Genomic DNA, 16,069 nt, shown 5'->3' with positions numbered 1-16,069 from the left:
GTAATACATGACAAAGTAGAATTGCCAAATGGGGTGTGAGGAGAAACATATGGAGAGAAGAGAAAGTACTAGTTAATTAGGATCCATTTGTTTTGTCGTAAAATACATTTTGAATAAAGTTTTTCTGATTTTTCAGTTTTTAATATGACCGAAGATCTTGGTCAAACCAAAAATATTTTCGATTGACCAAGAAAACCTCCTTTAAGCAGCATAAGTGGTTTTTCTTATTTATTTTTATAAATTATTTTTCGAGTTTGAGTTTCTCTCCTTCTTAGCCTAAAGTACCCAACTATAACTCAAATTTTATTTCACGCTAGCTAACTTGACGTGTTTTAAGTGACTTTTCATGTCAGCAAAAAAAAAAAAAACTTTAAAAACACATTAGGTTAGCTAATATAAAATAAATGTAATAAATGAGTGCGGAGAATAAAACAAAATCTTAATTATAAAATGACTACTTTTAATCTCAATGGGAGCATCCTAATCTAGTAATCTGGCCACGAAATCTTTTTGGGTATGGAGAGCTCGATGTTAGGTGCATGGCTTTTTGGTACTTTCAAACATAAGTGATAACTCATTCACGCGTACTCTTCATGCAACATGGATCACCACCTCTATATATACGTACGCCTACTGCACACAAGTTTGTATAATGCCCCTTCAGTTCCAATATTTCTTTCTTTTTAACACAGAGAGAGAACCAAAGAGATGGCCATCTTCTCTACTCAAGATCCCTGGGCTTTTACGTTTGGTATTCTAGGTATATATAGATATATAGAATTAATTATTGACGTTATTTTCTTTTTCCTATCTAGATCCTCGGGCTTCAACGTAATTCAATCTTTTACAAAATTTAATACCATTTACACACACACACACACACATGTAGTTACTGCCACCTATACACTTGTATGTATTGTCTAGAAGGCCAGGAAATATTGATTAATTTCGTGTTTTTGTTGTCAATATGGTAGGTAACATTGTCTCCTTTGTGGTTTTTCTGGCACCCGTGTAAGTTCTTGATTCTTTGATATTTATTTTTAAGGAATATATATTCCAAAGTAGAATATATAGTAAAGTTATTTGACTAACGCGAGAATCAAAATTTGAACTCCAATATTGCAGGCCAACGTTTTTTAGGGTTTGTAAGAAGAAATCAACGGACGGGTTCCAATCAGTTCCATACGTGGCTGCACTTTTCAGTTCGATGCTCTGGATATACTATGCATCTCTTAAGCCTGACGAAATCCTTCTTATTACTGTTAACTCAGTCGGCTGTGTTGTCGAGACCATTTACGTCGCTATTTATATCGTTTATGCACCCAAGCAAGCTAGGGTACGTACTTCATTAATTCTAAAACCCCCCCTCTCTCTCTCTCTCTCTCTCTCTCTCTCTCTTTCTCGTAATAATATTGGTGTTCCAATATTTTATATATGACGTCATATTGTCTCTGTCAGCGCAAAGTAATTACATGTTTCATAAATAATCTACTAAGAAGAGTTAGAACTTGGGATTACAGATCTTCACGTTGAAGCTTCTTCTTCTGATGAATTTCGGGGGGGTTTGCTTGATTCTTCTACTCTCCCAAGTCTTAGCGAAAGGACCAAACCGTGTACGAGTTCTTGGATGGGTTTGTGTAGCTTTCTCCGTGAGTGTCTTTGCCGCTCCACTAAGCATTATGGTGAGCACATATATTCTCTTCACTCAAAACATTTTAGTTTTCTTTTTTCTTCTTCTTTTTTAAGCATGATTTTACTACTATATATGCAGAGAGTGGTGATACGCACCAAGAGCGTGGAATTCATGCCGTTTTCCTTGTCATTTTTTCTCACACTCAGTGCTGTTATGTGGCTCTTATATGGTGTTCTCTCCAGGGATTTGTATGTTGCGGTAAGTCCTCGATTTCTGGAATAATAAATAGTAGAAGTATCTTTTGAGATTTCTGCCTCTATAAAATAATACGCAGCTCAACTAATATTCTAATTAATAACCTAAGCAAATTAAATATACCTTTAGGTACTAACTTTTTAAGTCCAATCATTGTTTGGTGCGTTGGTTGGAATTTCCTATGCTCTTTCATGCATTTATCGGATTTAATGATTTTTTTTTTTTTTTTTTCATATTCATTAATTTATACAGCTCCCAAACGTACTGGGCTTCGTCTTTGGGGTGATTCAGATGGTGCTTTACGTAATCTACAAGAATTACAAGACAGTCACAGATTATAAGCTTCCAGAAACCAAAGCTGATGTTGTAAAAATGAGCACAACCATGACGTCCGAGGTACAAGTGTCCACAACTATGACATCCGAGGAACAAGCGTCCTCCCATCCCAACACTGCTGAAAACGGGTAGTTTGCCAATATTCAAAATTATGGGCATGAACAAACATATACCACAAGGTTTAAAGCATGCATTGAAGATGATGATGTACATTATTTATGTCTCTGATGTTTAATCCTGTACCAAAGAGGATGATGTACGTACATTTATGTATGTCTCTTATGTTTAATTAATTTCCAGATGTTTTGTTTGCGTGTAAGCCCAGCTAATTCACTTCATGGAAATATTTTGATATATATATATATATCGTAATGCTCATCATGTCATTAGATGGTAACAAGGATGAAATAATATGTTTACAAACTAACGTAACCGCCTAAATAAAAAATAAGCATTACGTCAGCGGTTCATATTTTAATAATTAGCCTAGTAAGTGTTACATGAAGTATCATTTCGGTTTGTAAAATATTTTAGTGACCGATGTGTGACAGTCTTGAATAGACCATTTTTATAACTTTCATGAAAATAAAAATTATGTTTATATATATATATATATATATATATATATATACCAAAAAAAATATTATTGGCTATGAACCTAATAAATTTGGATTTTGTGTTGCAGCTACAAACTTTAAAATTTCACAATCTAGCAGAAAGGATCTAAAAATAGAATAGAATAATCAAATACATGGCTGTGTGTGTACGGATATAAACTTTAAGTTCCAAAACTGGCATAAAATAATCAGAATACTTGGCTGCAGTAGAAGTAGACCAACCTTACGTTATGACTATGACAGAAAAATTGATGTCGTGTACGTCTTGTTCCATTAAAGAATAATCGAAGCCAATAATATCCATAATGGCCTCCTTCAATGAAAGAAGACCCCTTAGAATCTTAGATCTATAGAACATTTTATTGGAGTAGAAAAGTTGAAACTTTTTGAGCCCGTGAGTATGAGTCACGGATCGTCATCGAGCTATGGCAATTGTCATATACTGGAAAATAATGTTTGAGTGTTACAAATTTTACTACAATTTTCTTACACATCAGTACTCCACAAAAGGCTGGCAAAATAGGTACCTCGCAGGTACCTGTTTATACTATGCATATTTTTTTATAATAAGATTTTAAATAATTTATGCATCTAATCTAAAATCTTATTATAAAAAAGCATGAGTAGAATAAACAGGTATGTACCAGGTACCTATTTTGCCAGCTCTACTCCACATTTTAAGGTGTATACTAAGTTTTAATTTACTTAGGCCGTCACGTTTGTTTATGTGGTAGTCCACTGTCACATAAGCCACATAAACGTGACAGTAAACAGTCAATTCACATTTTAATAATTTATGTAGTAAGTGTTGATCATCGCATGTATTTTCATGTTAGTTTGTAAAAAATTATATATGAAAAGTTTCCTTATTGCAGTTGCCACAAACTAAAATCAAAGTTCATTTCAAAGACTGAGACAACAAGGTAGTTTGGTCAATTAGCTCATTGATTAATCAATAATTCTTTTAGTCTCTCTCTATGTTATCATCTCCTTAAAAAAAAAAAAAAAAAAAAACAGAGTGAAGACACATCAAAACGCAAGCACAACCACATCGTCAATATTGCTTGAGCTTTGGATATTTTAATTGAAACAGAAACTTAGAACCTCGACTGTGCTACTTTATTAAATCATCATTACACCAAAATTTTAAGGTGAAAAGAAATGATAAATTTAAACATTGAATTAAGGGTTAAATACAAAACAGGTACTTGTAGTTTGCACCAAAATCAAATAGACACTTAGGTTTTCAAAAATATTGTAAATGGTACCTATAGTTTGCAAAAAAACTCACTTGGTACCTCTATTAACATTCCGTTAGATTTTTTAATGAAATGCCATGTCACCCTTACCCGTGGGCACCATGTGGCTTGGTACCTAGGTTTTTGGATGCCACATCATTTTTTTTAAAAAAAATTAAAAAATTAAAAAATTAAAAAATTGAAAGAAAAAAAAAAGAAAAAGAAAGGACAGGGCTGGCCAAACCACCCCATAGGGGGTGGCCGGCCCCCCCATTTTGCCTGGGGGTGGCCGAACCACCCCCAGGTCCACCCCCTATGGGGTGTTTCGGCCACCAGCTTGTCCCTCCTTTTTTTTTTTTTTTTTTTTTTCCAATTTTTTAATTTTGGGTTTATATACATATGCACCCAAAAACTTAGGTACCACGCCACGTGGCACCCACATGTAAGGGTGACATGGCATTCCATTAAAAAAACTAATGGAATGTTAACAAAGGTACCAAGTAAGTTTTTCTGCAAACTACATGTACCATTTGCGATATTTTTGAAAATTGTGCTTATTTGTTTTTGGTGCAAATCACAGGTACCTGTTTTGTATTTAACCCTTGAATTAATAGTATAACCAGGTGGGCCACACACATGTAGTTGTTGATATACCATGCTAGAATATTTTCTATATTAAGATTTATTTAGTTTCCATGTAGGTCGTTATTTAGCTTTGGTTTTCTTATTCACTATTCCTTGATATAATTCAGTAAACTTCAATGTAGTAAAGATGTAGCCCTAAAAGCCTTTCTCAGTCTCTTTATTTTTCTTTGCTTTTGCTCTCTCTTTCACTTCATAAATTTTATTATATATTTCTACGTATTGCTTTCAAGTTTCAATTGGCAAAGAACTTTGAAATTAATGTAAAATAAAAAGACTTTGAACCCTATAGACTCGATAAGAGTGGATCGGAACATCAACTATAGTTACACAAATTATATATATTGAATTATGAAAAGTTTCCAGCTTATTGCAGCTGCCACAATCTAAAAAGCAAAGTTCATTTCAAAGACAGAGATTACAAGGTAGTTTGGTCAATTAGCTAGCTCGTTGATTAATCAACAATTCTTTCAGTCTCTCTCTATATTATCAGCTCCTTAAGAGAACAAAAAAAAAAGAAAAAAAAAAATCAAAACGCTGGCATGTAACACACGTGCACGGTGCACAACCATCTTCAATCCCAGAGCTTGTCATGAAAATATCTTACATTAAAAATTTCTAACAAATTGATGCATCATTAATTACAGTAATGACAGGGGATCCGCTTAGCTAATAATAATTATTTCGAATCATAGGTTATATTTAGCAGATCTTATCTCTTCTGAGGTGACCCTTATTTAAAACTCTTTTACACCACTTCAACCCCATCTTCACCTTATAATAACGACTAAAGGCATTCGCAAACTCAATATAATATGCCTCCAATGTTCTCTTTTAGTTTTCTATGCAAACAAACATAATTTCAGTACAATGATATCAAAAGAGGCAGAATAGTGGGAGAGGGAATTCAGCCAATACTCTTCAAAAACAAAAACAGGTAGATACATATAGTTGTCATTAAATGGAATGGCTCCACCTGGAACAACCAGAACAAAACTTCGAATCCTCTGTTCACGCGTGACAGTCAAAAAGCTATTAGATAGAGCGCAATAACGTTGCTCTTAAACAAAAAACCAAACTGCCCCTCAAAAAAAAAAAAAAGGTTTTCTTTGCAATAGTGCATATTGTCTACCTCATGTTACACACGTCGTAAGTTGATGTCAAAGCATGAAAAATATGTGAAATAATAGGTCATTTAGTTGGGGGCGCATGATTGATATTTAGGTAATGATCGATTTGGCTGTAATACATGCTAGAGTAGAAGTGCCAATTAAATGGGGTGTGAGGAGAAACATATGGAAAGAAGAGAAAGTACTCAGTTTGTTTTGTCATAAAATACATTTTGAAAAATGTTTTTCTGATATTTTAGTTTTTAGCATGACCGAAGATCTTGGCCAAACCGAAAACATTTTCGATTGACTAAGAAAACCTCCTTTAGGACGCATAAATGGTTTTCCTTATTTATTTTTCGAGTTTGAGTTTCTCTCCTTGACCTAAAGTATCCAACCATAACTCAAATTTCATTTCACACCGGCTGACTTTTCATGTTAGCGAAAAAAAAATGACTTAAAAACACATTAAGTTAGCTAATATAAAATGAATATAATAAATGGATGCGAAGAATAAAACAAAATCTTAATTATAAAATGAATACTTTAAATTTCAATGGGAGCATCCTAATTAATCTAGTAATCTGGCCACGAAATCTTTTTGGGTATGGAGAGATGCTAAGTGCATGGCTTTTTGGTACTTTAAAACATAAGTGATAAATCATTCACTCTTCATGCAACATGGATGACCACCACCTCTATATATATGTACGCCCACTGCACACAAGTTTGTATAATGTTTTGAGTCAGTACTCAGAGAAGAAGGCTTGGGCTTCCCTGAAACCCTGCCCCTTCGATCAGTTCCAATATCTCTTTCTGTTTTCAACAGAGAGAGAACCAAAGAGATGGCCATCTTCTCTGCTCAAAATCCCTGGGCTTTTACGTTTGGTATTCTAGGTATATATAGATATATAGAATTAATTATTGACGTTCTTTTCTTTTTAACATATACACACACACACACAGAGTTACTGCCACCTATACACTTGTATGTATTGTCTAGAAGGAAATATATATTGATTGATTTCGTGTTTTTGTCGTCAATATGGTAGGTAACATTGTCTCCTTTGTGGTTTTTCTGGCTCCAGTGTAAGTTTTCCTTCTTTGAGGTTTATTTTTAATGAATTTTCCATAGTATAGTAAAGTTATTTGAACTTCAATATTGCAGGCCAACGTTTTTTAGGGTTTGTAAGAAGAAATCAACGGACGGGTTCCAATCAGTTCCATACGTGGTTTCACTTTTCAGTTCGATGCTCTGGATATACTATGCATCACTTAAGCCTGACGAAATCCTTCTTATTACTATTAACTCAGTCGGCTGTGTTGTTGAGACCATTTACATCGCTATTTATATCGTTTATGCACCCAAGCAAGCTAGGGTACTGATTAATTCTAAACTCCTCTCTCTCTCTCTCTCTAATAATATTGTTTTTCCAATATATATATATATATATAACTCACACAATTAAATCTAAAAACAATTTATTTAATAAATTGTTATATGATCGATTACGATTGAGATGACATATGTGCTAATGAAAATCAGTTATTAAATCATTCTTTATATTTATAGTAATATGATAGTAGCATAACATTCTACTTTTTTTTTTTTGGATGAATATAAAAGTTTACTAGTTTCATAAATAATATACTAAAAAGAGTTAGAACTTGGGATTACAGATCTTCACGTTGAGGCTTCTTCTTCTGATGAATTTCGGGGGGTTTTGCTTGATTCTTCTACTCTCCCAACTCTTAGCGAAAGGACCAAACCGTGTACGAGTTCTTGGATGGGTTTGTGTAGCTTTCTCCGTGAGTGTCTTTGCCGCTCCTCTAAGCATTATGGTGAGCACATAATATTCTCTTCACTCAAAACTTTTTTTTTTTTTTTTTTTTTCTTTTTTTCTTCTTTTTTAAGCATGATTTTACTACTATATATATATGTAGAGAGTGGTGATACGCACCAAGAGCGTGGAATTCATGCCGTTTTCCTTGTCACTTTTTCTCACAATCAGTGCTGTTATGTGGCTCTTATATGGTGTTCTCTCCAGGGATTTGTATGTTGCGGTAAGTCCTTGATTTCTGGAATAATAAATAGAAGAAGTATCTTTTGAGATTTCTGCCTCTATAAAATAATACGCAGCTCAACTAATATTCTAATTAATAATCTAAGCAAATTAAATATACCTTTAGGCACTAACTTTTCGAGTCCAATTAATCATTGTTTGGTGCGTTGGTTGGTTGCTATGCTAGCTCTTTCATTTATCGGATTTAATGATATATATATATATATTTTTTTTCATATTCATTAATTTATACAGCTCCCAAACATACTGGGCTTCGTCTTTGGGGTACTTCAGATGGTGCTTTACGTAATCTACAAGAATTACAAAACAGTCTTGGATGATAAGCTTCCAGAAACCAAAGCTGATGTTGTAAAAATGAGCACAACCATGACATCGGAGGTACAAGTGTCCACAACTATGACATCCGAGGAACGAGCGTCCTCTCATCCCAACTCTGTTGAAAACGGGTAACATGACAATATTCAAAATTATGGGCATGAACAAACATATACCACGATGTTTAAAGCATGCATGGAAGCCTCATGCCAAGCCCGGCCAGTTATCCGATACTTGTATCCCCCACTCCTATCTCTCTCTATCTCCCTCTCTCTCATAAGGCTGTACCAGCTGAGAGGATGATGTACATTAATTAATGTCTCTGATGTTTAATCTTGTACCAGAGAGGATGATGTGCATTTATGCCTCTGATGTTTAATTAATTTTCAGCTCTTTGTTTGCGTGAAAGCCCAACTTCATAGAAATATTTTGCTATCGTGATGCTCATAATACCATTAGTAACAAGGATGGAATATATTTATAAACTAATTAACCTAACAGTATAAATAAAAATAAGTGTTACGTGGATTATCACTTAACCGTTCATATTTTATTATTTGACTTAATAAATGTTATATGAAGTATCATTTTAATTTGTAAATACAATAATTGTCACATGATAGTTTATATTTTAGTGATCGGTGTGTGATAGTCATGAATGTTAGACTAGTTCACGTTTTATAACTTTCATGAAAATAAAAATTATGTTTTAAAAAAGTAATATGTACGATGAATTAATGGATATATATATATATATATAGTGATACCTACCCAAAAAAAATAAAGAAAAAAAATTGGATATTAACATAATAAATTTGGATTTCGTGTTACGGCAAGAAACTTTAAAATTTCACAATCTAGCATAAAGGATCTAAAAATTGAATAGAATAATCAAATACATGGCTTTGTGTGTATGGATATAAACTTTAAGAGCATAAAATAATCAGAGTACTTGGCTACAGTGGAAGTAGACCAACCTTACGTTATGACAATGACAGAAAATTTGATGTCGTGTCTTATTCCATTAAAGAATAATCGAAGCCAATAATATCCATCATGGCCTGGCCTCCTTCAATGAAAGAAGACCCCTTAGAATCTTAGATCTATAGAATATTTTATTGAAGTAAAAAAGTTGGAACTTTATGGGCCCGTTTTGTAGAAATAATTCTTCCAAGAACCTTGTCGTTTTACTGCCAAGATTGATCTCGTAAGTGGTATGAGTCACGGATCGTCATCAGGCTAAGGCAATTGTTCTTCGAAAATAATGTTTGGGTGTTACAAATTTTACTATAATTTTCTTATATATATACATATATGATAGTACTCCCGTACTTTAAGGTGTGTACCAAGTTTCACCTAGACCATCATGTTTGTTTATATGGCAGTCCACTGTCACATAAACGTGACAGTGAACTGCCACATGTCAATTCAATTTTAGTAATCTATGTAGTAAGTGTCCATCGTCATGTATATTGTCCTGTTAGTTTGTAAAAATTTATAATAAAAATTTTAATATTCCTAATAATACTCTTAATTAATTAAAAGCATTGGTTTTTTTTTTTTTTTTTCCCTCCATTTTTGGTATAAGAGAATTATAAAGTAAAAGGCACACATATATAGGTGCTAAAAAAACAAAAAGGCACACGTAGGTGAAGCCCTCCTCAGTTCTCCCTCCCCACGGGTGGCTTGCCCTTTTAAAGAAGGGGCAGCACTAGTCTTGACTGATCAGTATTTGCGCTAAGCATAACAGAAAATTGTACGGAAATTGAATAATCACAAAATTATTCCTTAATGCACTAAGACTCCAGGGAATATTTTCACTTTCAAGTATTATTTACTAATATTACTGACAAAGTTAATTTTTTGAATGCGAAATTGTAGGATCATTTCCTTTTAACCTACAACGAATTTGAATAATAAAATAAAAGAAAAGAAAAATATTATTTAGTATACCGTTATATATAGACTTTCAGACTTTCATACAACTGAAATGATATAATAATGAAAATAAGTCATTGATTTTTTTTTTTTTTTACAAGCATTTGTTGATTCAAATATTGATTTTCATTGTCACGTTATCTTAGTTATATGATAGTCGTATAATCGTTTACTAAATAACTTTAATTACTCAAAACAAAATACAACCATCATTGATCTCTTTTCAACTTCATGTTTGAAAAAGTAATGTTATATACCATATTTTTATCTTATAACTATCTCACAATAATATAACAGTTTCAACCAACCCTTTATTTATTTTTTTAACATTGATTGATTCAAAAATTAGGACTATATGTCAATATTGTGGGATAAAATTATGATCTATGGCATGAGTTATACTAAATGATCAATTAGAGAAAAACAAATGACCGGCCACCTTAAGAAACATTAATTTAAACCATAATCTTTACCTGGCCGGGATGCCACCAATATTCTTGCCGTACTTCTCCAAACGCATATTCTTATCTAATTCTCTATTATTCTTTAGGAGTTTATAACTTCTCCACTAATAAAAAGTTTGAAAAATCAATATCAATTCGAACTAAAAACAGTATATATGTATGTGGGTGTGATCTAGCTAGAATTTGGATTTCACCCATCAAATTCTGTGTACGAATTAATAAAATAAAATAAAATAAAAAAAAACCATGGGTAGCTCTATTCTATTAAGCTTTTGCATTTCAACACTCCCCCACCCTCCCCCTGAGCCTCCCCTCCTTTTTTTTTTTTTTTTGGGGGGGGGGTAATAGGCCATAAAAAGTTATGAATTAGAGTTCGTTTGGTTTTGCGATTTTGTAGGATAAAAATGCATTTTTTTTTTTAAATGAAGTTTTAAACAAAATTTTGAAAATAGTATCGTTTGAAAGTGCATTTTTTAAAAATTATGGTTTGAAAACATAATCATAGGGAAATAGGTCAATTTTTTAAAATGATCAACTTAAAAAGTTAAAGTAAAATTTTAAATGTTAAAGTGCGATTTTAAAGGTCAAATCATTACCAAACACTTAATTACGCTTTTAAAAATTATGTTTTTAAACGACAAATTCAAGCAGACCCCTAGTAGCTTTTGAGGTCCAAACTTGAGAGAGAGAGAGAGAGAGAGATTAATTTAATGGTAATTAGGCTTTAGTAAACATCTCCTTTCCGCTCAGGCATGGACAGGAGATGATCGTGGGCATGTGAGCAGCAGGTGGCTAGGTGATTCAAAAACCAGTACACAGAAATATTATACAGGAGTAGCTAAGATATAGCATAGCGGCTGTGTGTCAACTACGAGTTACCATAGGTGTTCCCTGACTGGGCAAGGCAGCATATATATGTATCATCCATCATCACCATCACCCTCTTATCCACCGTTTGATTGCTTCTTTATGCCAATTAGGCAAACATTTGGCAGACCTCTCCCTCATCAAGTGCGATTACAAATCAAAAAGCTGCTTAGTGGATTCTGATCTAATGGCTCCGGCCGGATCCCTACAAAGAGCAAGTGGGCTCCCTACTTCTGATATATAGTACAGGCCCCATCCACTGTCTTGTTGTGCCTTTTGTTTTTTTGTTGTCGGGAAGTACTTCTCAAGAGTCACCCAGTCATTTTCCTTAACTAATTAATAGAGAATCTTACTGAAAAGGAGGAGAATGGGCAAAATTCGTCCACTCACATTGCTAAATTGTACCGCTGTGTTTTTTTCCCGAAACGGGTTTAATTGGATGGTGCGTTTTAATTACTTAATCGAGCAATTGATAGCAACAAACATTATGGTTCAATGAGCTTGGTCACTTGGCAAGTAGAGGAATTAATTCCACTATACCCTAAAGACCAAGGAAGTTTACGACCAAGATCCAGTAAATGAGTGTCATATGTGAGAGATTGTTCAGATCTCACTTATTCAAGTGATTTGAATGTCACTTGTTTGGATTGTTTAAATATCTGTTCAAACTTATATATATATATATATATATATATATATATATATATAGAGCCTGAATAGCCTCTCATATATCAGATACTAGAAGTAGTAATTCGTGTTGGCGTGTTGGGTTGTATAGGTATAAAATTATATAGGTAAATCATAAAATGATCCACTGATTTTGTGTTGATTCGTATCAAATTGCTAATCGTATTAAAAATTGTTTACACGGAATTCCAACTAGCGGAAGTCTGAGCATTCCTAACTAGCTATGAGTTGTAAACCTTAAAACCATTAAGTGGGTGACACATAAGAAAGGGACTAAGTGGGACCACACCTATTGGTGTGATACTAGGAATGGTAGGAAGTAGGGTTTACTTAATGAGGTGGGGTTTTGTACGATAAGAACATACTAATTAAGGTTATTTGTGCAGTGTTTCCAGAGTAAACAAGTGGGAAAGAACCGAAAGTTACACTGTGTTGGTTCACACATGCTCGCAAGTTGCAACTTGATTGAATCCCACTTGGCTGTACCCCTCCTCACTATAAAACGTGACACCCTTGTGCCATTGAGTGATACGAGATAGCTAAGGGGGTTCACTTGAAAACACTGCTCTTTAGCTAGAGAGAGAGGGATCGAGAAGTCTTTAGGTTTCTGTCGAAGAGAGTAGCAGAAATGGCCTTTCACCAGTCATTGGCTTTTGCATTTGGCCTTCTAGGTATATATACAAAGTTTTATTGTAACCAGTTACCAAAATTTTTCCTTCACCTATTCTTTTTTACCCTAGATAGTGACCTAATTAATCCTAATGTAATTCCACGTAACTTAATGCACATGCAGCTATATATACACACATATATAGTAGTTATATATGTTTTCAAAGTTTCTCCTCTAACTATTTGATATCAAATTACTATATAATTGTAGGAAGGTGAATGGCTATAAAATTCTTTAAAGAATTGACATTCTTTGTTATTCATGTTTTTTTTTTCTTTTTTTATTATTCTTGTAGGCAACATCATCTCATTTATGGTCTACCTTGCTCCACTGTAAGCGCTCTTCTTTTTTACTTTTTTTTCTGTTTTTGCTTTCTTCTTTTTCTAACTCAACGTGACTAATTAGTGAATAAGAATGTGATTTATTTATTGGTTTTTGTTGCAGGCCAACATTCTATCAGATATATAAGAGGAAATCCACAGAAGGTTTTCAATCAGTTCCTTATGTGATTGCACTCTTCAGTTCAATGCTGTGGATCTACTATGCGATGCTTAAGAAAGATGCAAATCTTCTTATCACCATAAACTCAGTTGGCTGCTTAATTGAGTCCATCTACATTATCTTGTTCTTATTCTATGCAACCAGGATGGCAAGGGTATATATATATAGATCTCACAAAATCACCCTCATGATGCTTCTTTAATTAATTAATATTATTCTAACTGGATAATAATAATAATAATTCTACTATCTTTTATCAGATCACGACTGTGAAGCTTTTTCTCCTGCTAAATGTTTTTGGTTTCGGCCTCATGCTTCTCCTCACTCTCTACCTAGCAAAAGGCACAAAACGTATCCAGATTCTTGGATGGATTTGCTTGGTTTTTAACCTTAGTGTGTTTGCTGCACCTCTTTGTATCTTGGTGAGAAGCTAATTAACCAGGAATTTTCATGGCTTTTACTTTGAGACAAAATCTTCCCTTATTTCTCGGCTTACCTTAATTAGTTAATTTCTTCATATTCTGCAGAGACAAGTCATAAGAACAAAAAGTGTCGAGTACATGCCATTTCCTTTGTCTTTCTTCCTCACCTTAGGCGCAGTGATGTGGTTCTTTTATGGACTTTTTCTCAAGGACTATTATATTGCTGTAAGTACTGCATGCATTATTATAATTATAAACCTCCAACTACTCAATGCTAATTCTATCATCAACTTCTTCTTCTTGGCATCATCAACAGCTTCCAAATACAGTGGGGTTTCTCTTTGGCATTGTTCAGATGCTGCTCTACATATTTTACAAGAGGGCCAGTTCGGTTCTGGTCCTGGAGGAGCCAAAGCTACATGTACCTGAGCACATCATTGATGCAGTTAAGCTTACCACACTTGTGTGTCCGGAGCTGAATTCTGTGGTTTCTCTCTCAAATGGGAATGTAAATCAAATAATTGAGAAGGAAAAGGCACAAGAATCCAAGACAGACATGGATGGATGATATTGATGAGTACTACGTACTCCACCAAACCTTAATTAACCATTCAAGAGGACGTGGTAGTTTTTAATTTGTTTGTGTTTATGTGAAGTTTGGTTTAAATTTGCTTGTTACTGTAGTACTTAAGAGCCAAGGCTAGGGGTTAAGTAGTCATTTAGTGTGTCTGATCTCTTAGTATGTCCCTCCCTCCTCAAGATCCTAGTGCAGAGCACTTTTAAGTCTTCACTCAAAGCATGCAAGGGGTCTCTCTCTAGCTATCTCTCTGTAATTTAAGTGTCCCCATCATATTATTGCAAGAAAAAAAAAAGAAGCTTGAGTGATTTATAGCCTTTGGCTTTAACTGCACAAAACAAAAAGAGTACCAGTGGCCGCAAGTACAAATTTATAATTGGTGAAATAATTAAGAGAAATTGATAAGTCAGATCTTTTACTTAATAATCTTACTAATTATGAACTACTTAACTTTGCACTCAAAGTTGCAATACCCTAATTAGTACCAATACCAACTATTACTTCATGACACAAAGTATTATCTTTAACTTGCAAGGCAAAAATACCCCCACAATGGTTGGATGTGTGGCCCGCTCTTTGCCTGAAAACTAAAATATATATGTTGTTGGTCCTATTGCCAAATTGCACTAAGTAATGCTACTCTTCATATCCATTTTATACCATTAATAGTTGTGACATATTTTAAGTGGTTTTCCAAGTTAACCACTTAAAAAAATAAAAGCTACTTAAAGTACGTTACGTCAGTCGAAGTAAAATGAGTGTGAAAAATGGGTGTGAATAGTATTATTACTTTATTCCAATAATTGAGTTCACGCATAATGTTTTTTCATATCGCCATAGTATCAACTTAGGTACATACAATAGGTCAAAAAAAAAAAAAACATAAGAGTGCCTAACCAGCACAAAAGGCGAGGGGCTTGTTATTTTTCATGTTTTTGACCAATCCACTTGTTGTGATAGTGTTGTTGTTTTAGGCCAACCCTCAGCGAATGAATGGAGAATTACAGACAAAAAAAAAGGGGCTCCCATGAATCCAAATAGTGGAGAATTTCAGATTCTGCATATGTAAAGTGTCAAATGACTTGAAAGTTGGTCTCAGTCAGATCTGAGTGGCCCTACCATATCAATGTTCAGTGGTAGCCCTTGGCAGGCACTGGAGGAAATAAAGGGTAGGTAAGCATTATGCATGTGAATTTCACTATGAGAGAATCTTGTCTTTTATGGCCTTGAGACAATTTAGTATGTCTTTTCATCAGAGTCAGAGATGCACGTACGAGTGTAGGTGTGCTGTCTCCAATCTCCATTCTAAGGACAATGAGTTTAGAGTAGTTTATGTGGATTATGGCCTTCTGTACACCTGCTTTCTTCACTGCTATAGTGCTATATATGGGCAATGCCTTCCAGAGCCTTGAATATTAGCTTTCTGGGCAGCCTCAAACTATTTGATTTTTTTTGTTTTTTGTTTTCTGCCTTCAAATAGTGTCTCTATTCTGAATTCAAACTCTAGCCGTGAGAAGTGCAAGTATGACTAGTTTATCTCTTGTGTATCTATCAAGCTGTAGCCAACTTGTAGGAATGCTCACAGCAGTAAACTAAATCAGTTTAAAGTTGTCCAAAATAATGATTTAAATGGTTAAATTATTTGAAGTTTTCTATTAGGCTAAACTTTAATAATACATATTAATTTATGAAAAATACTAGACCAACAATTCTT

The 16,069-nt window shown here is 33.9% G+C and overlaps 3 protein-coding genes across 3 annotated transcripts; all 3 read left to right on the top strand.

Annotated features, from left to right (window-relative positions):
* Positions 1-708: 708 nt before the first annotated feature.
* Positions 709-2,356, top strand: LOC132173456 (bidirectional sugar transporter SWEET12-like). Its single transcript, XM_059584960.1, has 6 exons — positions 709-760; positions 975-1,011; positions 1,126-1,336; positions 1,521-1,682; positions 1,772-1,891; positions 2,141-2,356. The coding sequence occupies exons 1-6, from the start codon at positions 709-711 to the stop codon at positions 2,354-2,356; spliced, it is 798 nt and encodes a 265-aa protein (XP_059440943.1).
* A 4,319-nt stretch (positions 2,357-6,675) lies between these two features.
* LOC132173453 (bidirectional sugar transporter SWEET12-like) lies at positions 6,676-8,364 on the top strand. The gene is made up of 6 exons (XM_059584956.1): positions 6,676-6,727; positions 6,883-6,919; positions 6,999-7,209; positions 7,511-7,672; positions 7,775-7,894; positions 8,149-8,364. Exons 1-6 carry the CDS (start codon positions 6,676-6,678, stop codon positions 8,362-8,364), a joined length of 798 nt encoding a protein of 265 aa, XP_059440939.1.
* Positions 8,365-12,704: 4,340 nt separating this feature from the next.
* LOC132175750 (bidirectional sugar transporter SWEET14-like) lies at positions 12,705-14,648 on the top strand. Its single transcript, XM_059587791.1, has 6 exons — positions 12,705-12,856; positions 13,151-13,187; positions 13,300-13,510; positions 13,617-13,778; positions 13,884-14,003; positions 14,095-14,648. Exons 1-6 carry the CDS (start codon positions 12,814-12,816, stop codon positions 14,344-14,346), a joined length of 825 nt encoding a protein of 274 aa, XP_059443774.1. The 5' UTR covers positions 12,705-12,813; the 3' UTR covers positions 14,347-14,648.
* Positions 14,649-16,069: the final 1,421 nt, after the last annotated feature.

This window comes from Corylus avellana, chromosome ca3 (genome assembly GCF_901000735.1).
Source record: "Corylus avellana chromosome ca3, CavTom2PMs-1.0".
In the NCBI taxonomy this organism is placed as follows: domain Eukaryota; kingdom Viridiplantae; phylum Streptophyta; class Magnoliopsida; order Fagales; family Betulaceae; genus Corylus; species Corylus avellana.
This window is presented reverse-complemented; position numbering and strand designations above follow the sequence as displayed.